Source organism: Prionailurus bengalensis, chromosome B2 (assembly GCF_016509475.1).
Source record: "Prionailurus bengalensis isolate Pbe53 chromosome B2, Fcat_Pben_1.1_paternal_pri, whole genome shotgun sequence".
NCBI classification, from domain to species: Eukaryota; Metazoa; Chordata; class Mammalia; order Carnivora; family Felidae; genus Prionailurus; species Prionailurus bengalensis.
In genome coordinates this window covers 126,610-152,053 of record NC_057349.1, presented here as the reverse complement: position 1 = coordinate 152,053, position 25,444 = coordinate 126,610, and the positions used below count along the sequence as shown (strand labels likewise).

The 25,444-nt window shown below is 57.6% G+C and overlaps 1 protein-coding gene across 1 annotated transcript; it reads right to left on the bottom strand.

The window, feature by feature from the left end:
* Positions 1–240: 240 nt before the first annotated feature.
* Positions 241–25,444, bottom strand: LOC122489050 (tripartite motif-containing protein 26). Its single transcript, XM_043590549.1, has 8 exons — positions 25,296–25,444; positions 14,610–15,077; positions 14,417–14,512; positions 11,866–12,096; positions 8,262–8,284; positions 7,746–7,861; positions 5,960–5,992; positions 241–5,598 (listed from the first exon to the last, which is right to left on the bottom strand). The coding sequence occupies exons 2-8, from the start codon at positions 15,045–15,047 to the stop codon at positions 4,916–4,918; spliced, it is 1,620 nt and encodes a 539-aa protein (XP_043446484.1). The 5' UTR covers positions 15,048–15,077; positions 25,296–25,444; the 3' UTR covers positions 241–4,915.

Below are 25,444 nucleotides of genomic sequence, written 5' to 3'. Positions count from 1 at the left end.
TAAAATTTTATAGATAAAGAGAAAGAAAATATGTAACTTCCAAACCAGGAGAGGAGAACAATGGAATAAAGAAAACTTAACCAACCCAACAAAGATAAAAAAAAAAAAGTACAAAAAAAGATTAAAAATAATATACTGGGCAATGATAGTGATGGGAAGTTGATGTAACTGTATTACTATCAGAGAAAACATACTTCAATGCAAGAAGTATTATTTGGTGCAAGAAACAGGGACACTACATTCTGGTAAAAGGAACAATTTATCTGGAAACAATTCTAAGCCCTAACACATCTAATAATTCATGGTCAGTTACAAAAAGAACTTAATAGCAGATTTTAAAACATATTTCTTTCAGTCACTGATACTCAAAGGCAAAAAAAATTGTAAAGATATATAGAATATTTGAGGCACAAAATAAGATTTCCAGAATAAAGATACAGTGTATTGGAATAACAAAATAAAGTTCATCTAACGATCACATGTGGAACCATAGACTTAACAGGAAACAGTCTTTTTGAACATTCATGGAACATTAGGAAAAGAGTGACCAGGACCTAGGTACCAAAGCCAGACATGAGTGTCATTGTCAGAGCAAAACATTGCATGCCTGCCCCCGCCCCACCCCCACCCCCCTATTTGTTTCAAACTTTTTCCATGTCTAAGTTGTGACCTTCTCTTTCTGCCCTGTTCCCCTGCTCCTAACCTGTGGAATCCTCGTGCTAGGGCCTGGGGACCTCTCCTGCTTGTTCTGAGGGGGGTCTGGCCATGGGTGTCCACGGCAACATCACCATTCAGGGTGTGGGGCTGCAGGGAAGCCTCTAACCACGACCACGCGCTCTGTGCTCTGCTGTCATAGAGCTGATCTTGCCAATGTTAGCCGTAACAAGGCTTTCTTCCAGGGTTCCTCAGCTCCAGCTGTTAACGACTGCAGTCTGTAGAATCTGGTGAAACTTTTAGTCTGTACAGTGCCTGCTTTATTACATGATTTTCTTGCCAGACAATAACTGCTCAGGTAATAATAACTGAATAATCATGTTTTCTAAAAGTATAAATGCCTGAAAGGTTTATTTATTAATCCGAAGCATCTAACCTCTCCAGTTCCACCTGCTGCTTCGCTGGGCTCCTTCTCACCTGGCTAGCTGCTGCGTCCTTCCTCTGCCTGGCCCTCTGGCAGGTGCTGGGGCACCCCAGGGGCCAGCACGGCCCTCCCCCATGCTGACTTCACTCTCACCCAGGGGTCAGCTCACCCTAGGGTCAGCACGGCCCTCCCACGTGCTGACGTCACACTCACCCCAGGGGTCAGCACAGCCCCTCCCCAGTGCTGACTTCAGGCTCACATGGTCTGACATGAGTTGCCTCTGCTGACCTCTCCCTGCTCTCCAATATCACACTCCAGACACCCCATCTTCCTGTGCCCAGCTTGTCCCTGCCTTGTGACTCTGGCTGCTGCCATCCTAGAATTCCTTCTCGGAATTTGGATTTCAGCTTTAATGCCACCTTCTGAGAGAGGCGCTGACCATCTGGCTTACTACACATCCTCCTCCTATCTTAGGTCTCTGCAGGGTGCTAACTGCTGTTGTATTTTCTACTCTCACTCACTGCCCATTACCCTCCACTAGAATATCAACTCCATGCAGGGACTTTGTTTACTTTATTGCTATTGTAACCTAGACACATCCTGGCTTCTCACAGGCAGTCAGTAAACGAATTCAGGAGCTATACGAAGGCAGCAAAGAATAGACTTGAGAGAACAGAGAAACTGAAGGAGAGAAAAACCATCAAGAAATAATTCAGTAATGTTTCCCAGAACCGAAAGCTTATGAATTTCTAGAATGACAGGGTCCACTGAGTTAATTAGCACCATGGTGGGGGAAGGTTGGACACATACATCCTGATGTTTACAAATTCAAAAACTCGACTTACGTGCCCCATTTCTCAGGAAGCTAGGGGGTGATGTTTCACCAGAAGGAAGTAATGAAGAAGAGGGACAAAATAGGGTAAGAAAACGAAACCAAAGCCAGGGTTCCAATACGGCAGAGAAGGGAGAGCCAGGAGGCTGGGCACAGGTGAGGGGCACAGGTGAGGGGCAGCCGTCCCAGACTGAAGGTCAGGAGGCAGCAGAGACGGCACTGAGAAGAGAACCTGGGAGGTGAGCACCCTGAGGGACCCTGACTCCCAGCCAAGTCTTTGGGGTTCAGTTAGTACCAAGGACGTAGGAGATGAAGCAAAAGGGGAGAAAGGGGCAACTACAGCAGGGAAGACGAAGCCGCACAGGAAGGAAAAGCGGCCACGTCTGCCAGTGGTCCAGGTGTGAACTGCTTCCTCAGACACCGGACTCAGCTGCCTGAGCTCAGGGTGGGTGGGGATGGGAGCCCAGAGCTCGACCCCCTCCCGCCGTGGGGGGTGGGAGGGCAGGCAGTGTTCTTTGTCCTTTGTGGGAACACGGAAGGTAGACTGGACCATATGTGTAGCTGCAGCTCACGTATAAAAACTACTTACAAAATAGAAAGGTTCCAGAGAACTTGCTGAGTAAGTACCCTGCTGCTAACTTTCTGTTCTAAGATGGTGTCACCCAGTATGCAGTTTTGTTTATGACTTTGCAAGGCCGTTTTATGCTGACACTTGCTCGTCTACAGATTATCCTGGGAGCATGACCCTTGTGAGACTCGGTAAAGCAACAATGACCTGAAGGCATTCATATTTTGTTCAAATGGAAATGTTCCCTATTTAATAGCTATGAGCTTTTAATTATACAATGATCACCTTAAAACATTTCAGAAACCTCATTATATAAAAATTCTTTCCAAGAAAGGAGAAAAGGCATTTTGATAATTATGAAAATTTTCCATAAATAAAAGATTAGTAGAGTATAATTTCAGGGAACAATTCACATCAACCAACAAAATAAATTTTCAAGAATTTCAAGCATATGCTGGTGATTATTGTCTCTCAGGACTCAAATGCAGATTAACTGACCTTATTATAACTGATAACACACATTGTATGTCTATAATTGACACATTTTGCATATCTGTATTTGGAAAGAAAAGTAAAAAGAAAAATTAAATAAAAAGGGAGAGCCTAAATGAGTCATAAACGAGATCTTGAAGGGGCTTTACCCCACTCTTCCGTTTCCACCTTTAATATGGCAGTTTAAAAAAATCAGAAAGAGGCCAGAACCAGAGAGTTGAATGTGTCACACAGCAGGACAGAGTCTCTGCTGTTTTTCCTTTGGGCACTGCTTATTTTCTGAGGAAAGATTCTGGGAGTGCCACCAATGTCACCTTCTCACGGCCCCATCATGCACTCTGCGGATGCTGGGGCTCAACCAAGGGCTGGCCCCGTGGGAAGGGAGGTAAGGGGGCTTTTGTCTGGGGGAGCAGAAATGACAGCGCGTGTGCAACAGCGTGAGCAAGCAGTGTGTGCGCAAACAGCATGAGAGCAAAGTGTGTGCAGACAGCGTGTGAGCAAACAGCGTATGTGCAAAGAATGTGTGTGCAGACAACAGCGTGTGTGCCAACAGCCTGTGAACAAAGAGTGTGTGTACAGAGGACAGCGTTATGTGCAAAGAGTGTGTGAGCAGAGCTGCAGGTACACGTCCCAGAAGGGGTGGGGGAGCAAAGCCTGGGGCCACTTTCCGTGGAACCTCTCTGTAGCCAGACTAAGAAGGTCTGGGGGTATCTGAGTTATAATAAAATATGTGTAAACCCAGGCTGCTCATTCATCAAGTTTTTATTAAGCACCTACTATGTGCCCACACTGCAGGCGGTGCCGCAGGGAGTGCAGAGGAGAAGACACGGTCTCCACCCTCCAGGACCTTACAAACCTAGAGGCAGGATCAGGTGGATGTGTGACCCGGCAGCACGGGACACATGCATGGGGCAAGTCCCAGACAGTGTGGAGGCCAGTGGCTGGGCCTGGGCGTACGAGGCCAGGCTCTAACCTTCTCCTGACCCGAGGACCCAGTGACCTCTCCTGTGCCCACCACCGCCCTTCTCCCAGGAGAACAGACTGTGTGTGTGGAGTCAGGCGCGACACAGACTTCCTGCTTCGTAGCCTGCAGCAGACTTGTCCAGGCTGCCAGGGAGGGGACCGGATTCCAGGTGTGGCTTCAGCGGTATTTGCCCTGGTGCTTTCAGAGGACTGGTCAAGAGCAGGATATTCTGGACGCCCTGGACAATCTGCCTCCTGTGGCCACACCCACGGGTTATATTGATCACTGGTCACAAGTGGTGAACCAAAGCCACACGTACACAGATCCTTCCCCCAAGTCCACAGGTCCTCCAGGGGGTCCCGCCTTCTTCAATGCACACACATCAGACGCTCAGCTCTCTCCTGGAGAAGCATGGAGCCCATGCTGACCCCTGACTCCGCGGCACTCCAGGAGGCTTATTACGCAGCCCGGAAACTGTGGTGGGCTTTTGCCCTGTCCACTAGCGTGCGTGTGGGTGCTTGAGACTCTTGAGCTGGGGGGCAGTGCGGCTGTCTCAAGTGCTGGGGAACGCAGGCAGCAGAGAGGGTCTGGGCAAGCGGGAAGCATGTGGATTGGGCCTCACAGTCACCTGCTTTTTCCTAGGAAGAGTCAGCGTGGGATGCTGGACGGGGCGGCAAAACACTGCTTCTCCTCTAACTCAGCATGGAGAGTGCAGAGCTGGGTCAAAGGCAGTGGGCAGAAGAGGGGTCCCGTGGCCCTCGGGTTGGAAGTGTGCATGGGGAGCCCCGGGGGCTGGGGGAAGAGCCTGACTACAGCTGTATGGCACAGCAGCAGCACTGAGTGAGCCTCCACGGGCCCCGGCCATGGGGGCGGGGGCCCACCTGCTCCAGGTGCGATGGCCAGACACCTCGTTCCCAGCACAGTCCAGGGCTCCCAGGGGAGGGGGGCATCCGGGGTCATGGGCTGGGGGTGGCATGGGGCTCAGGGTCTCAGCAGGAGGCGTGTCCCAGGCCACTTGAGCCACAGGAAGGGCACCAGGCGCCGGGTGAAGGTGGCCGTGAACGTGTAGATGAGCTCTTGTGACTCGGCGTTGGTGAAGGTCACGGTGCCCCCCTCGTAGTCCAGGGCGATGCCCACCCTCCGCGGCCGCAGCGCAGGGAAGAGCTCAGCCTCGGGGTCAGTATTGGCCCAGATGCCCGCAGACGAGAGGCGCAGGGCCCATACCCCGTCCTCTGGCCGCAGGGACACGTCTCCCTTCCTCTTCACAGAGTCTCTGGCCACCCCCACCATGCAGCTTTCCAGGACCTCCTCCCCCTCCTCCTCCTCCTCCTCCTCCTCCTCCCCCAAAGACTCTTCGTCCTCATCTGTCTCCCAGTCTTCGTACCCGTCCCCGTAGCCGGCCTCCTCCTCCTCCTCCTCCTCCTCCCCCTCCTCCTCCTCCTCCCCCTCCTCCTCCTCCTCGGACCAGCCCTCCCTGTCCACCTCCACCTCCCAGTACACCTTGCCCCAGGTGAAGCCCTTACTTCCCAGCACACCCGGCTCACAGTCAAACTGATGCGGGTGCAGGTAGGTGCTCTGGTACAGGCCGCTGTACGTCACACACTTCCAGTCCTCTGACAGCTGCAGGTACCCGCTGGCCGACTGCGGGTCCAAGGTGACACTCACTGCGGGGACAGCAGAACCAGGAGTCATTGGTAGGTGGGAGGCAGGTCTCCAGGGCTGCCCACTGAATAAGCCCAGGGGGACCAATCCCAGCTCAGGGGCATGCAGGACATGACCCGACAGCAGGGCCTGGGGCACACACGGCCTCTGGCCAGTTGCATGTCTTGCAGAGGAGGGTCAGACGATCAAGTACAGGCCTCTGTGGCTGATTACAGACACAACGCGGGGGCTCAGACCAGCAGCTGGGAAATCTCGCTTCAAGAGGGAGGGGCCAGGGACAGCAGGGACCAGGGTGCCTCTCTGGGGGGAGGGCGTTCTTTTTCTCTACAGGAGGTGAACTGGGACAGCCCTTCGGACACTTACCCGTCTTGTATTCCAAGTCTCTAAGCAGCTTCCCTGGGGAGGAAAAACACAGCAGTGACCCTCGAGCCCCACACACGTATGGGCCTGTGTCCTACTAGGACAGGAATCATTTCCTGACAGGCCCCCATCCCTGAGACCCAAGAAGAGAAGAGAAAACAACCAGCAGACCCAGGAGTAAGGCCGAACAAGGTGACAGCAAGGAGCTGATTCCACTCCTCCAAACACAGCCCTGGCTCCGGACTCGATCCGCGACTCCCAGCTCCTGACCCCCCACCCCAGTGCCCTCCCTGCCCAGCTCCTGATCCCCACCCCAGTGCCCTCCCTGCCCAGCTCCTGATCCCCACCCCAGTGCCCTCCCTGCCTGGCTCCTCTCACCCCCGTGCCCTCCCTGCCTGGCCCCCGACTCTCACCCCCGTGCCCTCCCTGCCTGGCTCCCGACTCTCACCCCCGTGCCCTCCCTGCCTGGCTCCCGACTCTCACCCCCGTGCCCTCCCTGCCTGGCTCCCGACTCTCACCCCAGTGCCCTCCCTGTCCGGCTCCTGACTCTCATGCCAGTGCCCTCCCTGTCCGGCTCCCAACTCGATCCGCAACTCCCAGCTCCTGACCCCCCACCCTGTGCCCTCCCTGCCCAGCTCCTGATCCCCACCCCCGTGCCCTCCCTGCCTGGCTCCTCTCACCCCTGTGCCCTCCCTGCCTGGCTCCCGACTCTCACCCCCGTGCCCTCCCTGCCTGGCTCCCGACTCTCACCCCCGTGCCCTCCCTGCCTGGCTCCCGACTCTCACCCCCGTGCCCTCCCTGCCTGGCTCCCGACTCTCACCCCAGTGCCCTCCCTGTCTGGCTCCTGACTCTCACGCCAGTGCCCTCCCTGTCCGGCTCCCAACTCGATCCGCAACTTCCAGCTCCTGACCCCCCACCCCGTGCCCTCTCTGCCCAGCTCCTGACCCCCACCCCAGTGCCCTCCCTGCCCAGCTCCTGAACCCCACCCCCGTGCCCTCCCTGCCCGGCTCCCGACTCGATTCACAACTCCCAGCTCCTGACCCCCCACCCCCATGCCCTCCCTGCCCGGCTCCTGACTCGATCCGCAACTCCCAGCTCCTGACCCCCCACCCCAGTGCCCTCCCTGCCCAGCTCCTGATCCCCACCCCCATGCCCTTCCTGCCCAGCTCCCAACTCGATTCACGACTCCTAGCTCCTGACCCCCCCATGCCTGTGCCCTCCCTGCCCGGCTCCTGACGCTCACCCCCGTGCCCTCCCTGCCTGGCTCCCGACTCTCACCCCAGTGCCCTCCCTGTCTGGCTCCTGACTCTCACGCCAGTGCCCTCCCTGTCCGGCTCCCAACTCGATCCGCAACTTCCAGCTCCTGACCCCCCACCCCGTGCCCTCTCTGCCCAGCTCCTGACCCCCACCCCAGTGCCCTCCCTGCCCAGCTCCTGAACCCCACCCCCGTGCCCTCCCTGCCCGGCTCCCGACTCGATCCGCAACTCCCAGCTCCTGACCCCCCACCCCAGTGCCCTCCCTGCCCAGCTCCTGATCCCCACCCCCATGCCCTTCCTGCCCAGCTCCCAACTCGATTCACGACTCCTAGCTCCTGACCCCCCCATGCCTGTGCCCTCCCTGCCCGGCTCCTGACGCTCACCCCCGTGCCCTCCCTGCCTGGCTCCCGACTCGATTCGCGACTCCCAGCTCCTGACCTCCCACGCCAGTGCCCTCCCTGCCTGGCTTCTGACCCCCGACCTCAATGCCTCCCGGCCTGACTCCTACCCTAGTGCCCCACCCTGGCCCTCACCTTGGAACTCTCTTAGTCCTCGCTGCAGAGACAGCACTTTTTCTGAGAATTCTCCTGTCTTTTTTTTTACCACTCGAGCAATGGGTTTCCCAATCCAGAACTTCTTCCGCGGATACCTAGGGAAATGACACAGGGATGCTGTTACTTAGGTCCCCCTGCATTTCTTTCAATTCTCACAACAATTATGAAGCGGGAAGGACAGGTATGACCATCCCCACTCAAATGACAGAAAACCAGGGGCTCAGAGGCAGAGGGGACTGCCTGCAGCTGAACCAGGACTTGAGACCACCTACAGACTGGACATCTGTGCTGCTGTGCACTGGGCCCCTGGTCACCTGTCCTGTCTCCACCCAGCATAGCTGGGGCCACGCAGAACCCGCAAGCCTGCACTTCTCAAGGATGTGCTCTTGCTCCCCAGCAGGGAAGGTGGTGGGAAGAGCCACAGCACACGGACACCATCAATTCAAACAGGTCAGGTTAGCAGAAGGGCAGGGGGGACACAGGGAGCTCTCTTACCTGTTCAAGAAGTCCCTGCTGTCCTGGAAGGAGAAAGCACAGCATCAGTGGGGTTCGATCAGACCCCACTCACAGGTCACAGGTCACAGGTCTGTTAGGAGCCAGGGCACCCATGCACAGTCCCTTCCCCATGGCTCTGGCACCCAGTGGCATGGCTGGGTCAAAAGGTTGTGGCTCATGATGTGTGTGGTGCCTCCTCCCCTTCTTCCTTTATTTTTGTTTTGTTTTTTTAGTTTTTAAAAAATGTTTATTTTTGAGAGAGAGCACGAGCAGGGGTGGGGCAGAGAGAGAGGGAGACACAGAATCCGAAGCAGGCTCCAGGCTCTGAGCAGTCAGCACAGAGCCCGATGCGGGGCTCGAACTCATGGACCTCAAGATCATGACCTGAGCTGAAGTTGGACGTTTAACCGACTGAGCCACCCAGGCACCCCCTGCCCCTATTTCCTTTGAAGAGCAGAAGCCCTGGGATCACAGTGGGCAGACTGCCACCCAGCAGACTACACTTCCCAGATGACTTTGTGGTCAGGCCTGGTCACATGACCAAGTGCAGCCAATGGGATGTGAAAGGAAGCAGAGAGGAAATTTTGGGGTGCTGTCCTAGCTGAGACCCACACCCCTTGAAGCAGGTGGAACCAGCAGGTAGAGGCACCCAGCCTCCAGGATAACCTCACGGTTGGCCGCCCGGTTCCTGGAAGAAGGGAAAGTGTTCTCTCTGAGCCAGGGTACTGGGTTTGACACTGCAGCTGCCCTAATGCCCCAGTCCTGCAGACTGGGGCAGAGGGGGCAACGGGGACACAGATGGGTACACAGACAGGACACTGATGGCAGGCAGGGGAGGCCGGGCCCTGTCCTTGAAGCGCTTGTCTAGAGACTAGCTGTGAGTGTCCAGTAAATCCTTCTAATCTGCCCCCCCCCCCCTCCCCGACACATACACCACGGCCAGCTCAGAGAGGCCACGAATGCACCCGCGTGGCCAGCAGGTGTGCCAGCATGTGGGCACAGGGCCGCGGGTCCAGATTCATGGGGCAGAATCCCCAGCAGCACAGAGGCTGGCCAAGGCCATCTCTTCATACACCTGGAGGGCCTGCCTTGCTGTCTCTCCCTGAGGCTGCTGGCCCGGAACAGACAGCATTTTCCTGGACGAGACCCTGGGGGCTCCACCGCAGACAAACAGGCCCAACTGCACACCAGCAAGTGAGACCATCCCAGGCCTCCTCCTGACTCGGGGAGGGGGAGGAAGATCAAGCACATCCTTCCAGAGGCCACTGAACCCTGGTCAATGGGTGGGACTCCTCAAAGAGGCTCTGAGCCCTGATCAGGGAGGCGGGACACCTCAGAGAGGCTGTGAGCCTTGATCAGGGAGGGGGCACTCCTCGGAGAGGCTTGAGCCCTGATCAGGGAGGCGGGACTCCTCAGAGAGGCACTGAGCCCTGATCAGGGAGGCGGGACACCTCAGAGAGGCTGTGAGCCCTGATCAGGGAGGGGGCACTCCTCAGACAGGCTCAGGAGCAGGGAGTCACAGAGTTGTTTCAGGTCAGGACTCTCCCCCTGACAGCATCCAAGCTGCCTCCTCCAGGAAGTGCTCCAGAGGCTCCCTGCCTGCTCTCTGACTTTTCCTCTGGGGGTAACTACAGTTGCAGAAAAAACCTCACCCATCTCAGTCTCCTTCCCCAGCTGCCCATATCCTCTAGTCCTTCAGGTGCCTGAGAGGAGCTGCCATTCAGCTCGTGCTCAGCCCCCCACCCAGGCTGCGTCTGCTCCAAACCACAAGAATCAGCCCCCACTGGACTGGCTAGCAGGCAGACTTGTGAACGATAGAGTTGAGGACAGTAGCAGTCATGGAAAGAGCAATGACCTTCCCTTCCACTTCTACAGCACTTTCTAAAATTCTGACAGTTTTTTTGGTAGAAAATTTGCTTTTTGAAGTGACAGCATATGCCAGTCATGTCATCTTACACTCACCTGACTGCTGGAATACGTGGGGGCAGTGGGGTTATCTTGCTCACGTCTCGGGAGAGAAAACCCAGGCCTTAGAATCAGTGAGTGTCTCAGGTACCCCAGGTAAGCGGTAGGGCAGAGACCCAGTGGTGAGTGTCCCAGGTCCCGCAGGTGAGCAGTGGGGCAGAGACCTAGTGGTGAGTGTCCCAGGTCCCGCAGGTGAGCAGTGGGGCAGAGACCTAGTGGTGAGTGTCCCAGGTCCCGCAGGTGAGCGGTGGGGCAGAGACCCAGTGGTGAGTGTCCCAGGACCCGCAGGTGAGCGGTGGGGCAGAGACCTAGTGGGTGCGTGTCCCCAGGTCCCGCAGGTGAGCGGTGGGGCAGAGACCTAGTGGGTGAGTGTCCCCAGGTCCCCCAGGTGAACGGTGGGGCAGAGACCTAGTTGGTGCGTGTCCCCAGGTCCCGCAGGTGAGCGGTGGGGCAGAGACCTAGTGGTGAGTGTCCCCAGGACCCACAGGTGAGCGGTGGGGCAGAGACCTAGTGAGTGCGTGTCCCCAGGACCCGCAGGTGAGCGGTGGGGCAGAGACCTAGTGGGTGTGTGTCCCCAGGTCCCGCAGGTGAGCGGTGGGTCAGAGACCTAGTGGGTGCGTGTCCCCAGGTCCCGCAGGTGAGCGGTGGGGCAGAGACCTAGTGGTGAGTGTCCCAGGTCCCGCAGGTGAGCGGTGGGGCAGAGACCCAGTGGTGAGTGTCCCAGGACCCGCAGGTGAGCGGTGGGGCAGAGACCTAGTGGGTGCGTGTCCCCAGGTCCCGCAGGTGAGCGGTGGGGCAGAGACCTAGTGGGTGAGTGTCCCCAGGTCCCCCAGGTGAACGGTGGGGCAGAGACCTAGTTGGTGCGTGTCCCCAGGTCCCGCAGGTGAGCGGTGGGGCAGAGACCTAGTGGTGAGTGTCCCCAGGACCCACAGGTGAGCGGTGGGGCAGAGACCTAGTGGGTGCGTGTCCCCAGGACCCGCAGGTGAGCGGTGGGGCAGAGACCTAGTGGGTGTGTGTCCCCAGGTCCCGCAGGTGAGCGGTGGGTCAGAGACCTAGTGGGTGCGTGTCCCCAGGTCCCCCAGGTGAGCGGTGGGGCAGAGACCCAGTGGTGAGTGCCCCAGGTCCTGCAGGTGAGCGGTGGGACAGAGACCCAGTGGTGAGTGTCCCAGGTCCCGCAGGTGAGCGGTGGGGTAGGGACCTAGTGGGTGCGTGTCCCCAGGTCCCGCAGGTGAGCGGTGGGGCAGAGACCTAGTGGTGAGTGTCCCCAGGTCCCCCAGGTGAGCGGTGGGGCAGAGACCTAGTGGGTGCGTGTCCCCAGGTCCCGTAGGTGAGCGGTGGGGCAGAGACCTAGTGGGTGCGTGTCCCCAGGACCCACAGGTGAGCGGTGGGGCAGAGACCTAGTGGGTGCGTGTTCCCAGGACCCGCAGGTGAGCGGTGGGGCAGAGACCTAGTGGGTGTGTGTCCCCAGGTCCCGCAGGTGAGCGGTGGGTCAGAGACCTAGTGGGTGCGTGTCCCCAGGTCCCCCAGGTGAGCGGTGGGGCAGAGACCCAGTGGTGAGTGCCCCAGGTCCCGCAGGTGAGCGGTGGGGTAGGGACCCAGCGCCCTGGCCTCCCTCCCCTACCCTGGGAAGGTTGCTCACCTGCATGAGCTCTGCTGCTGGCTGCTGGGCCTTGCCCTCCAGCTCAGAGATGAGCAGCGCTAGCCGGGCCAGTTCCGAGACACCCTTGGTCTTGTACTTCTCTCTACCCTCCGTGAGCTCCTGCTCCAGTTTCGCCAGTTGGTCCAGCAAGTGCCGCTCCCGCTCCCTCAGGAACTGGTGGCTCTGCTCAAACTCAGCCACTATGTCTTGCCTCTGGTCCTGTAGCTTCTTCTGCAGGCACAAGAAAGGGAGAAGGGCATGACTCCTCTGCTGTGGAGTGGAGAATCCCCGCAGGCTCTGCTCCTGCCCCCATCCAGGCCCCCTCCCCACCCCCAGCTTATGTCTGACGTACAAAATATGTCCCGGAGCTCTGCCTCATTGGACTATTCCCTCAGTGAAACCATGGAATATCTGTGTTCAGGGACCGTGTCCTCTCCTGCCTCCACATCTCCCTGCTTAGTGCAGGCTGGAGTCTTGCCAGAGTTAGAACCCCTGTTGACTGATGTCCATGCACAGTGAGGGCACAGGGGCTCCTTGGACTTGGGCCAGCTCCTGCCTCACTCTTCTCCCCCAGGGTCTCATCATTCGCTGTGGGGCCTCCATATCCCTGCAGCACACAGCTCCCTGACACTGACGCTCCCCCAGGAACCTGGAACATGTCCTCCTGACCTGTTCCTAATCATGCACGTGCTGTGCTGCTTCTGCATTGACTGTGGGCGACGGTCCTGGGACAGGACTCAGCATCCACAGTGTTCTCAGAGCCGCTCAGGCCGTCCCTGGCCTCCTCCCTCTTCCCAAACCCTCCGGCTCCCCTCCACCGTCAGAATCTCATCTCCCTCCCCCCTCTGACAGGAAGGACTCAGCCAGGACCTCGTTGGTCCCTTACACTCTGGCCATCCCTAGCACAACAGCGGCAGCTGCCAGACGGGACCCACAACTATGGTGAGTCACACAGAAGGAACCTTAGCTGACACAGGGCCACCATTCCTGCAGCAGATGAGGACGCTAGCCCAAAGCCACCCTCCCGGCACAGCCTCCACTGCTCACCCTCCCCTGCTCACCCTCCTCTGCTTAGCCTCTGAACAGGGCCTCCCCTGCTCAGCCTTCCCAGCACAGCCTCCCCTGCTCAGCCTCTCCTGTTTGGCCTCCACTGCTCAGCCTCCCAGGCAGGGTCTCTACTACTCAGCCTCCCAGCACAGCCTCTCCTGCTTGGCTACCACTGCTCAGCCTCCCCTGCTCAGCCTTCCAGCACAGCTTTCCCTGGTCAGCCTCCCGGCAGGGCCTCCCCTGCTTGGCCTCTACTGCTCAGCCTCCCAGCAGAGTCTCCCCTGCTCAGCCTCCCAGCACAGCCTCTCCTGCTTGGCCTCCACTGCTCAGCCTCCCCTGGTCGGCCTCCCGGCAGAGCCTCCCCTGCTCGGCCTCCCGGCAGAGCCTCCCCTGCTCGGCCTCCCAGGAGAGCCTCCCCTGCTCGGCCTCCCGGCACAGCCTCCCCTGCTCGGCCTCCCGGCAGAGCCTCCCCTGCTCGGCCTCCCGGCAGAGCCTCCCCTGCTCGGCCTCCCCGCACAGCCTCCCCTGCTCGGCCTCCCGGCAGAGCCTCCCCTGCTCGGCCTCCCGGCAGAGCCTCCCCTGCTCGGCCTCCCGGCAGAGCCTCCCCTGCTCGGCCTCCCGGCACAGCCTCCCCTGCTCGGCCTCCCGGCACAGCCTCCCCTGCTCGGCCTCCCGGCACAGCCTCCCCTGCTCGGCCTCCACTGCTCAGCCTCCCCTGCTCGGCCTCCCGGCAGAGCCTCCCCTGCTCGGCCTCCCGGCAGAGCCTCCCCTGCTCGGCCTCCCGGCACAGCCTCCCCTGCTCGGCCTCCCGGCAGAGCCTCCCCTGCTCGGCCTCCCGGCACAGCCTCCCCTGCTCGGCCTCCCGGCAGAGCCTCCCCTGCTCGGCCTCCCGGCACAGACTCCCCTGCTCGGCCTCCCGGCAGAGCCTCCCCTGCTCGGCCTCCCGGCACAGACTCCCCTGCTCGGCCTCCCAGCAGAGCCTCCCCTGCTCGGCCTCCCGGCACAGCCTCTCCTGCTTGGCCTCTACTGCTCAGCCTCCCAGCAGGGTCTTCCCTGCTCAGCCTCCCAGCACAGCCTCTCCTGCTCGGCCTCCACTGCACAGCCTCCCCTGCTCGGTCTCCCGGCAGAGCCTCCCCTGCTCGGCCTCCCGGCAGAGCCTGCCCTGCACGGCCTCCCAGGCAGAGCCTCCCCTGCTCGGCCTCCCGGCACAGCCTCCCCTGCTCGGCCTCCACTGCTCAGCCTCCCCTGCTCGGCCTCCCGGCACAGCCTCCCCTGCTCGGCCTCCCGGCACAGCCTCCCCTGCTCGGCCTCCCAGGAGAGCCTCCCCTGCTCGGCCTCCCGGCACAGCCTCCCCTGCTCGGCCTCCCGGCAGAGCCTCCCCTGCTCGGCCTCCCGGCAGAGCCTCCCCTGCTCGGCCTCCCGGCACAGCCTGCCCTGCACGGCCTCCCAGCTCCCCCTCCGCACAGCCAGCTGCCTCAGGCTTTGTGCTGACAGCCTCACTTACCAGGGCGGTGAGGATGTCGGCTTCTCCCTTTGCCTGAAAGCCCTGAATCTTGTCTCTGTCTCTCCTGAGGGTGCTCAGGTGGTTCAGGATCTTCTCCTGTGGGGAGACGGGCGGTGGGGACAGGTGGGTGCTCCGGGTTGGGGAGGGAGGTGGGGCTGCGGGGCGTGTGGGGGGAGGGGCGTGGAGGGCTCACCCTGTGGGGCTGGGCAGCCTTCTCCACGAGGACGGCCGAGTGGGGCCGGTGCTCCCGAGACTCGCGGCACATGACGCACAGAAGCTTGCCGTCGTCCTGGCAGTAATAGTGCAGCTTCTCGCGGTGCCGCTCGCACAGCCTGCTGTCCGCCTGCTCCCGGGCCCCCTCTCCGGGCTGCCTGTCCTTGTCCACCTGCAGCCGCTCGATGTTCTCCACCAGGCTGGCCAGCTGCCACACGGGCCGGATACTCTCCTTCCTGAAGGGCTTCTTGCAGAGTGGGCAGACGGGCCGGCCGCCCGGGGCCGGGCGCACGTCGCTGGTGCAGACGCGGCAGAACACGTGGCCACAGTCGATGGTAACGGGGTCCCGCAGGTAGTCCAGGCAGATGGAGCAGGTCACCTCCTCCTCCAGGCTGCGCAGTGGGGCCGACGTGGCCATGGCGTCCTCGGCTCACGGGGGCTTCTTTGCCTTGGGGACCAGACACGGTGTCAAGAGTGGGCGGGGCTGGGGCGCAGAGTGGCAGCCCACACTGCCGGGGACATTCAGCAGAGGCTTACCAGAGCCCACAGCATGCGGGCGAGAGGACCTCACCCACCCTCCAGGCCAGCCCCACATCGTGCACATGAGGAAAGGGAGGCCCAGAGAGGGCACTCTGGTGGGCTGGGGAGCACAGCACCAGCAGCCCAGGCCATGCTGCTGGGGCAGCGCTCCGGCCTAAGACCCTCTCCATCCCTTAGTGTTAGGAAAGTGCTCTGACATACCGAGTGCGACAGAGTAAGACGCGTGTTAACTATGTGGTGGAAGTGTGTTGTAACACACAGAGGCCTGTGGTGTCTCCGGTGTGTACGGTGCTCCCTCAGCTGTGCACCGGCTGCACAACCATTCCCGGGGTGCTCATGCAGGACACTGATGTGGGAGGAGACCCCGGGTGGCTGGAGAGGACACTGGTCCTGTCTACCCATATGGCCAGGACCACCTCCTGTCTGGGGAAGGAGCCTCAGCATAGCTGATGAACAGTGGCCCCCTGCCCCTGATTCTGTGTGACAACAGATACGCCTCTCAAGTACTCTGAGCCTCGGTCTGTTCATCCATAAAATGGGGACACTGATGCTTACCTAGAAGTTTCTACATGGGCGGAGACAAAGGATTACTGAGGGCACAGGACACAGAGGCGGGCACAGAAGTCAGAACCCTTGGTTCCCAAACCTGGTGACAGTTCAAAGCACAAACAGAGCAGGAGAGGAGGTGAGGAAGCAGCAGCCACAGTGGCACGTGCTTCAATTACAGTCCCCGAGGGGCAGGGACCAGGACAGGCTGGGGAAGACAGCCGGCCCACAGGGCACATGGGTCACCGCAAGGCTGGAGCACGCACCTGCAGACACAGGTAAATCACTACCACTAGTGGCTGTGTGCGGGGAGAGTGTGTCACAGCCCGGTGACGGGGAGGCCCTGCCCTGTGGTGACGAGCTGGGAGGAGTTGGAGATGAACCCCAGAGAAATGACACGGGAATAAGGTCTTGTCCCCGAGATGCAATGCGACAATTACAAGAGTGCCTCATAGGCTGTGAGTACCGTGCGGACGTAAGGGATGCTCCTAATGCTGATGACCAACAGCAGCACAGATTCAGAGGCTGTGGCCTAGAGGGACGCCATGCACACACGGGAAAGCTCACGGGAAAGAACAGACGTCTGTGTCTGGGGTGTCAGCGAGGCTGCGATAGACCCTGGGAACTGCTGGTCCCTCACCAAGAGGAAGCTGGCCGGTGCCGGGCTCTGGCAAGGGGCACCGTTACTGTTACTGCTGCTGAGGACGGAATGTGCTGTCCTTGGGGCTGGGACGTACGGCTGCAGCTTGCTTTGAGAACAGCAGACAGCAGGGAGCTTGGTGACAGCACCACCTGCGCACCTGACCATGGTCACAGCCAGGCCCCATGCCGACACTGCATGAAAATGCCCACACATGTAGCAGATGCATGAGGCTGTCCGGGGGTAACAGAAGACCACCACGTTGCAACCCGCATTATCAGTAGGATGCTACAAGCAAGAAAGGTATTAGGGAACACGGTAAGTCCCATGGTGCTGAAGGCCCTCCCGGTGGATGACCTCCCAATGTGCCCTGATGAGGGGAGGATCTGGTGATCACCCCAAGCAGTGACCAAACCCAGCATCGCTCAGAGAGGTACAGACTGGCACTGGCTTCCCAGTATGGCACCATATGGAACACTCGACATCCCCTGTGAAGGAATCCTGCCAAAAATGTTTGACCTGAAAGGATCTGATGAAGCCTGTAGACCTAGCTTCCAACATACAGAAAAGATGAGGGACAGAGAAATGAGCTAACCCACAGGATGAGGAAACAATCAGATAAATTCAGAATATAGGACCTTCCACAGGACAACTGGCCCAGCCTTTAAATCAGTCAATGTCATGGGGAAAAAAACAAAAAACAAAAAACTGTTCTTGACGTAGACCGAAGAGAAATAACAGCTGAATGCAAATACCTTGACTGGATCCTGTTTGTTTGTTAAAAAAAAAAAATTTTTTTTTTTAACATTTATTTATTTTTGAGAGACAGAGAGAGACAGAGTGTGAATGTGGGGACGGGGGGGGGGGGGGGAGCAGAGAGAGAGGGAGACCCAGAAGCAGAAGCAGGCTCCAGGCTCTGAGCTGTCAGCACAGAGCCCGATGTGAGGCTCGAATCCACAAACCATGAGATCGTGACCTGAGGCGAAGTCTCAAACCCACAGACCGTGAGATCATGACTTGGGGTGCAGTCAGACGCTTAACCGACTGAGCCTCCCAGGCACCTGTTTTGTTTTGTTTTTTTTTAATGCTACAAAAATAGTTTTGGGACAACTAGAGGAACTCTGACAAAACACAGTACTAGGGGCACCTGGGTGGCTCAGCCGGTTAAGTGACTGACTCTTGAAGTCGGCTCAGGGCATGATCTCATGGTTCATGGGTTTGAGCCCTGGGTCAGGCTCTGAGCTGACAGCATGGAGCCTGCTTGGAATTCTCTCTCTCTCCTTTTCTCTCTGTCCCTTCCCCATTTGTGCTCTCTCTCTCTCTCTCAAAATAAACATTAAAAAAAGCCTGGGTTCTGGATCATAAAAAATCATCATTAATTTTTAACAGTGTTTACTGAGGTGATGAAGGGGAACATCCACGTTTAGGTGATTCATCCTGCCGTATTTGGGGCTAAGGACTATCACTTTTAAATGGTTCAACAAAACATCATACAAAGTTAGAACCATTTCCTGAGGAGGGCGTTCTGGTTTTCTATCACTTTTAAAGGAATGCGTACAAGGGTCTGGAATGACCAAGGCCGCTGCCCCCTTGTGGATGCTCAGTGTGGGCACACAGGCGGTGGGCCCGGGGAAACCAAAGGTGACGTGAATTGTGTGAACCCCATGTCTGTGAGCCTGGCCTGAGCAGGCAATTGAGGCTCGGTGTCTCCATGCACCGTCCCACACCCGGTTACACGGATTCCATCCCAAACACACAGCTCACGCTGCCGGTTGCACACACGACTGGATGTGTAAACTGGTCAGTCCAACAACCAAGGGTCACGTCTGGGGCCCCAGAGGCGGGTGACCAGCTTCTCCGGACACTCTTCTGGGAAACTGAGGCTCAGTGAGGTCAAGCAGTGTGCCCAGGGGCACAGGGCTACGGCGGCTCGACTGGCTCCTCCTCCTCGGCTGGCTCTCTGGGAAACGCCAGGAGCTCAGGTGAGGCCATCCACATGGAAGCGCTTTGTGAGCTGCCCAGTGTGTGCACTGACCAAAAGCACAGCAGCTCAGATTCGGAGAGGGCTCCAGTGCAGGAGCCTTGGCAGGCTGGACCTGCTCACGCCAGCGAGACTCTGCCCTTTGTCTTGTGCAATGCCTCTGGAACATTCTATGCCATTGGATTCCACAGTATGGAGGGGCAATGGTCCTGCTCTGGGGCAGAAGGAACCACGGAAAGAGCTGGAAACCCTTCCAGGCCATACCATCCACCCAGTCCCCATTACCCTCAGTGAGAATTCTGACACTTGAGATCATTTCGTGGCCTGCCTGGTACCAGCGGCCACGCACCACTGCTCTGGGGTGGCAGGCACACCCCTCGCTCTGCCCCTGCCCTGGCCCAACTGCCCCTTGTTTCTTCATGGAAACCGTCTTCCGCCCCCGCAGGTCCTAACTTCCCCTTCAGCTGTCTGTAGTTCAGCTGCCCCACACTGTCCTCCCTGCCTCCCGCTGCCTTGGGCTCCCGGATGCCACTGAAAGGGACCTGGAAGGCACCGAGTCCCAGCTGTGGGCTTCACGGCCCAGAGCTGCCAGTGGCCTCCAGGCTGCTTGCTAAGCCCACGCGTGGGGTGTAAACAGGAGCCCCTTCTTGCTGGTAATCACAAAGCACTCAGCTGATGGCTCTCCATTCCCCATGAGAATCCCATTTAAGGGCTCCTGGGGCCCCAGGCTAAGCCCCAATTCTTCATCCGAAATAAGCAAAATCTCCTAGAAGTAAACACCTGTGATGCCTTATAAATCTGGAGACGACAGAATTCAGGGCAAAACCCAAGTGATCTGGATCTGGCTGCAGAGAAGTGGCCGCATCTTGGCTGACGATGGAACTCTCAGGTCCTGCAGCCCTGGCTGTGGCTGGCGGGTGGGCCACAGCGTTGGGGGACACAGGTTGTGTGGCCAGTGTACTCCTGAGGTCACACGTGGGCTACTGTCCCCACAGGACCGGCGTCTGTGGTGTTCTGACACGCAGTGGGGCTGGGCTGAGTTGCGCTGTGAGCAGTGGAAACCCCAGGGCTCAGGGGCTGTGGCAGCCATGGTGGTGGATGGGACAGGCTTTGACGTGCCACTGCAGGCTGTAGGTAGCAGGCTGTCACGCTTCCCCCATGTCCCGGACACCTGCTACGTGCCAGGCACCGAGGATACGGCACAGGACAAACGTGGCAAAGTCCCTGCCCTCCCAGAGCTCCAACCAAGTGATGCACGTGCGTGACCCTCTGGAAGCTGAGACTGGAGCTGATTGATACACAGCCTTCCAGGGTTTCCCAACACCTCCTGCCTCCGCTGCCTGTGTTCTGGTCCCCCAGGCCGGCCTCCCGTCCAGCACGCATATTCCACCGCATGTTCAGATGCAGGTGTGCCCACGCGACCAGCCCGGTTATCACCCTTCGGTGGCTTTCTTCTGGTGCCCCAGGGATCAAGTCAAAACCCCTTCCAGTCCTCCCTGAGGCCAAGGAACCGAGGCCCAGCCCTTGTCTGCAGTCTCATTTCCTGCCACCCCCACCCTAACCCGACCGCATAGCCAACTCAAAACCCTCTCCATGTCCCCCCAAATGCTATGCTCCCTCCTGCCTGAGCCCTTAGAAAATGCTACTCTCTCTGCATTGAACACTATTCCTTTCCCGCTTAGCTGAATGCCACCTCCTCTGGCCATTCTTTCCTGACCAGACAGACTGAGACCACAGGCTCTTTCCCTTACAAACCCTGAGAGCGTCCCACGCTGTGCCCTGCACTTCTTTGCAGTGCTGAGTCCTGGCTAATGAGCCTCATTACATCTGGACAGAGACTGTCTGCCTTATGCCCAGAATCCAGCCCAGTGCCAGCACCTCCTAGCCAGGAGGTGAAGAAGCACAGGCACAGGGCATCTGATGCGCACAGATGCTTCCCACATGTCTGTACAAGGGCAAGCAATCGCAGCCACCTGTCCTTTCCCCTCCGCCCAGACGGCAAAGTAGCAGAGGGAGACAGGGGTGATTTCTCCACATTCTCCACAGCAAGACCAGCAAGACCACATCACCAGCACCCTCCTGTCACGGTGCCTAGGTCTGGCTGCAGGGATGCAGACACTGGGGGAGGAGGGAGAGCCACGTCTGGGGGGACAGATGCCGTGGCATATGTGACACAGGTGACAAATCACTCCCCTCTCATCCTACAGCTGGTACCTCTTCTTGCAGGGGTGGGTATCATCAGCATGTTTGTAAGGTGCATTCATGTGATTGTGAGCTGAGGTCATTCATGTTCATTGCTTTTTGACACTATATTTCTACCTCTGACGAACAGGCACACCTTGGAGATTTGGGGGTTCAGTCATACACTCCCACAGTAAAGTGAAGATCACAATAAAGCAAGTCAAAGCAATCGTTTTGTTCTCCGGTGCATGAAAAAGTTGTGTTTAATAAGGCATACAGAGAAAGACAGATACCATATGTTTTCACTCTTATGTGGATCCTGAGAAACTTAACAGAAGACCAGGGGGGAGGGGAAGGGAAAAAAAAAGTTAGAGAGGGAGAGTGTTAAACCATAAGAGACTCTTAAAAACTGAGAACAAACTGAGGGTTGATGGGGGGTGGGAGGGAGGGGAGGGTGGGTGATGGGTATTGAGGAGGGCACCTGTTGGGAGGAGCACTGGGTGTTGTATGGAAACCAATTTGACAATAAATTTCCTATTAAAAAAAAAAGTTGTGTTTACACTATACTGTTGTTTATGAGGTGTGCAGTCACATTATGTCTAAGAAGCAACGTACATTCCCTAATTAAAAATACCGTATGTAAACAATTCCAACTGTTGTCTGAGCTTTCAGGGTAAGTGTCCCCGCTGGTCACAGATCACCATAACAACTGTAATCATAATGCAAAGGTTGGAAATACTGTGAGGATTGCCAAAATGTGATGCCAACATACGACGCAAGAAAAGGCCGATGGGAAGTGGCACTAAGAGCCTTGCCTGATGTGGGCTTACCTCAAACTTTCCGTTTGTGATAATGCAGTATCTGCAAAGAAAACAGGTATGCATGTAGTCTGCTTCTGATGGCCACCTGGACCGTTTCCTGCTCGGGACAGTTACAAACACGGTTCTGTGAACGTTTCTGCACCCGTGTCCTGGTACACACAAGCAAGCAAACACATCCTTAAGCAGATCAAGCCACACTGTTTCCACACTGACTGTACCACTGTATGCTGCCACCAGCAGGCTACAGGCATCCATGCTGCCCCACGGCCCTGTCAACACCGGGTACTATCAGCTTCTAAACTGTTGCCAGTGTGGAGGATGGGAAACAGGATGTGTGCATATATGTGCGTGATGTGTGCATATGTGTGTGATATGTGTATATATGCGAGTGACGCTCAAGGCAGAGGGAGGAAGCAAGACGGAGCGCAAGGGAAGCAGCATGAGAGAGGCCGAGCACTGGCTGAGGAGTCCCACCGCAGCAGATGAGAGCAGACGACGGCACGGTGCTCCCTGGTCCCGGCGGTAAGTGCTGCAAGAGCTCGGTCTTTGGGCGAGCGGTCCCCCTAGCTTCCATTCTTCCTTCCTTTGCTAACTCTTCCCAGTTCCCTTCTGGGGATTATGTGCTTAGGGCAGAGCTCTCCCTCAGCTCAAGGGTGGAGCGAGAGAGTGCATGTGATGCCGCCTTGGCCACGGTGCCTGCTTCAGAGGTGAGAACATGACTCAAGGACTGATAGTCACAAGGAGACCTAGTTTAGATGGGGAAAAGATTCTGTGGTTTCTCGAGAACGTGCAAGAGGTGAGGTCATATGGTTTGGAGCTACATGAGCAATTTTGCTAAGCCTGTTTGAGAGTGAAGCCAACCCAGAGAGGAGGTATGAGAAACTGGTTCCTGATGACATCCTGTAAAACCCTGTATCAAGCTGTGCCTGAAGCCAGATTGACCCTTGAGTTCTGCCATCACGTGAGCCAATAAATGCCCTTTATGCCCAGCCAGATTGGACTTGTGTGTCATTTGGAAAAAAAAAAAAAAGGAATCCTGACTGATACAGCACAGGAAGTTGCTGAAGGTTACTAGGCTGAACTGTACAAAGCATTTGTGAAGAAAAAAAAGAACAACCAAAAAAACAGCCTATTCATCCAGAGAAGGGCAGACACTGGGCAGCAGTTCCCTCTCTGGCCCCATAGGTGGAATACAACCTGCCAGGACAGCCAGGTCTCCAGCCTGCTCTGGCCCACCACGGCCCTTTCCCACGGCTCCTGGATGGTGCGAGGAAACACCATCAAAACCTTCTTTCACCCCGGGCTGTCCTTCTAACCAAAGCCGACAGCGAGGACTCCTGGGTCAGCACGCAAACCGGGATTTTCACCCAGCTGCAGTCACTCAGATGTAGAGCTTGCGGCTACATTCTTGACCTCTACACAGCTCGGTATCACCAGGAAGACATGGGGGTCGGGGGGGGACATCCAGGCCTCTCACAGGGCAAACTGAAAGAGACGTTGGCCGAGCACAGCAGCATATCTGATGTGCCACACAAAGTCATGGCCGTTAACAGGAGCAAGCAACACAGAATAAGCACAGATGAAAGATGGAGGCCAGGCGTCCCCTGTGCTGGTTTTCCACAATTTGGCTATCAGGCAGGAAAGAGCCAGTGACGGGTTAGTGAGATGGAGATATCCTGACTGTTCGCTTCCCAGACGACGGAGGGATCTGAGCAACTGGTGAGTGATTTACAACTTTCCGTCAAATTTCAGATGCCCATGGCATCACATTTCAGTCTCTCAAGTGTGATCAGCAGCACATCCTGATTCAGCTGGCAGGATGTGTGTTCTGTGTGGAACATACCTAAACTGACGGCACTGACGATTTGGTGGAACGTAGCAGATGTCCTACAAAGGGCCACCAGGGCCATCCTAACACAGCTCTCGACCTGGGGCTCTCCCGCACTGCATGGCAAACAAAGCCTCCTGCAAGCTGGCCCCCTGCCCTGAGCCAGGAACACAGCTGTGTCCTCAGGGCCCCTGCTCCCCACCCCTGGTCCTTGTACCCACTCTTGTCTCTGCTTCTGCTCATCCCTGAGGACTTGACACAGGCCAGCCCCTCGTGAGACCTTCCCCGTGCTCAGAGCTTAATGGCTCTGCCCAAGGACCACTCCTCGCTGACCCTCTCAGCTCCAGCACTGGGCACAAGGCAGGAGGTCTGTCAACTGTCTCCCGAGCACCATCCTCTTCATGCTCCCCCCACACTTGCCCGCCCCTCCCTCCCCCTCAGATGAGACGCTCTGACCACAAACACTTCCCAGATTGCCCCTCGCCTCCCTCGACACACACCGGCTTGGGGGGAAGGTCAACCTTTCATGTCTACCGATCTGGCAGGTGGTACTTCCTCCTGGATGCCACTCAAATTAAGCCTTTATTTTCCAAAACCATTATCTTTCCATTCTCCATCTTTTCTGTTCTGATCCGGGGCCTAAGGCTGAAGTTGCCCCAAGAAACCTCAGCTTGGACTAAGGACTTTCTTCTGCGGTTTGCAGGGTTTTCTGGGGTGGTCAGCCCTTGTCTGAGACCAGTCTGTCGCTCCCTTGCAGGGAAGTGACATCTAAGAAGTCATTCACTGCTCCTGGGCCTCAGTTTCCTTACCTCTTCATGAGGAGAATAATAATGTCTTGTCAAGTTCACTGCACTGTGTGAAGTTCAAGTGAAGCCACATAAAGTGCTTTCAACAGCAAGACGCTCTATAAACACATGCTAGCAAGGACACAGGAGCCAACTTGACAGGGCACCCAAAAGCCAAAGCTGCAACAATTTGAGCATCAAAATAAAGCAGTATTGGATTATAACCCAAAGTATAAAACAAATATCCACGAGTCCATGCTGATACAAATAAATGACTGAGTTAATAAATAAGGAACACGAGAGACTAAACTCCCCTGCAGAATTCCAAGTAATATATGTAGATACTTGTCCTCAGGGAGGAGGAGCACGCCCCCCTCCTTGGAAGTGGGCTGCACACAGTTGCTCATTGCCAGAGAGTTCAGTATGAAATGTAGTAGAGTGACTTTACACCTGAGAGGCCTGGCTACATGATGCCAACGGGTCACAATCAACAGCACGTCATACATCGTGTTGACACTGTGGGCGGCCTTCCTCTGGGGTCCTCCACCCAATCACCTGCAGCCGGTCTTAGGAGAAACACATCACAGGGATTCCAGTGGAGGGGCACCCAGAACACAGATCACCGGGAGGCAGTGAAACTGTCAACATCATCACAAACAAGTCTGAGAAACTGCCACAGCCAAAGGGGCTTAGGGAGCCATGCTGACCAAATGTCACCTCGTGACCTGGATGGGATCATGACACAGAACAAGTGCTTAGGTGAAAACTCAGTCACTCGGAGTAACTATGGACTCTGGCCAATAAGGTATCAATATTGGTTCATCAGCAGTAACAAATGTGCCACATGTAAGATGTTAATAGACGGGGGGGAAAGGGTTAGGACCCGTGGGAAGTCACAAACGGGCGCACAGGCGGAGCGTGCAGTGTCACAATCCGGGGCGCACACGGGGAGCTTGCGGTGTCACAAGCCGGGGCGTACACGCAGAGCGTGCGGTGTCACACACAACCCGGGGCGCACCGGGAATCTGGAAGCGCCTGCCCCCCCCCCCCCCCCCCCCCCCCGCCACTTGCTCCTCCAGGATGAACTGACACAGCCTGTTCTCTGAGGCGAACGAGGCATGAAGTCAACCGGGCAGCGCGAACCGGCTGCAGGATGGAGTGAACGTGTAGCTCCAAGCCCGGCGCCTAACCTGGTTCATTCCGACTAAACCCTCCCCCGCCTGGCGGACGAGCAGACGGAAGCAGCCTCGACGCGGGCCCCGGGCCACCTGCCGGCTCCAAGAGGGCCGGGGAGGGCAGTGGCCCCGCACCCAGGCGCACCGCCCCCCCTCCCCGCCGACTCACCCCACCGCCGATCTCCACGCCGCGAGCCCCGGGCCGGGGGCGCTGCTCTCGCTCGGCGGACGGTTCCGGATCGCGATCCCCGCGCGTCCCCGCCGCGCGGTCTCCGGGATCCGCCGGGCGCGGCTCCGAGATTTCTCGGATCAGCGCCC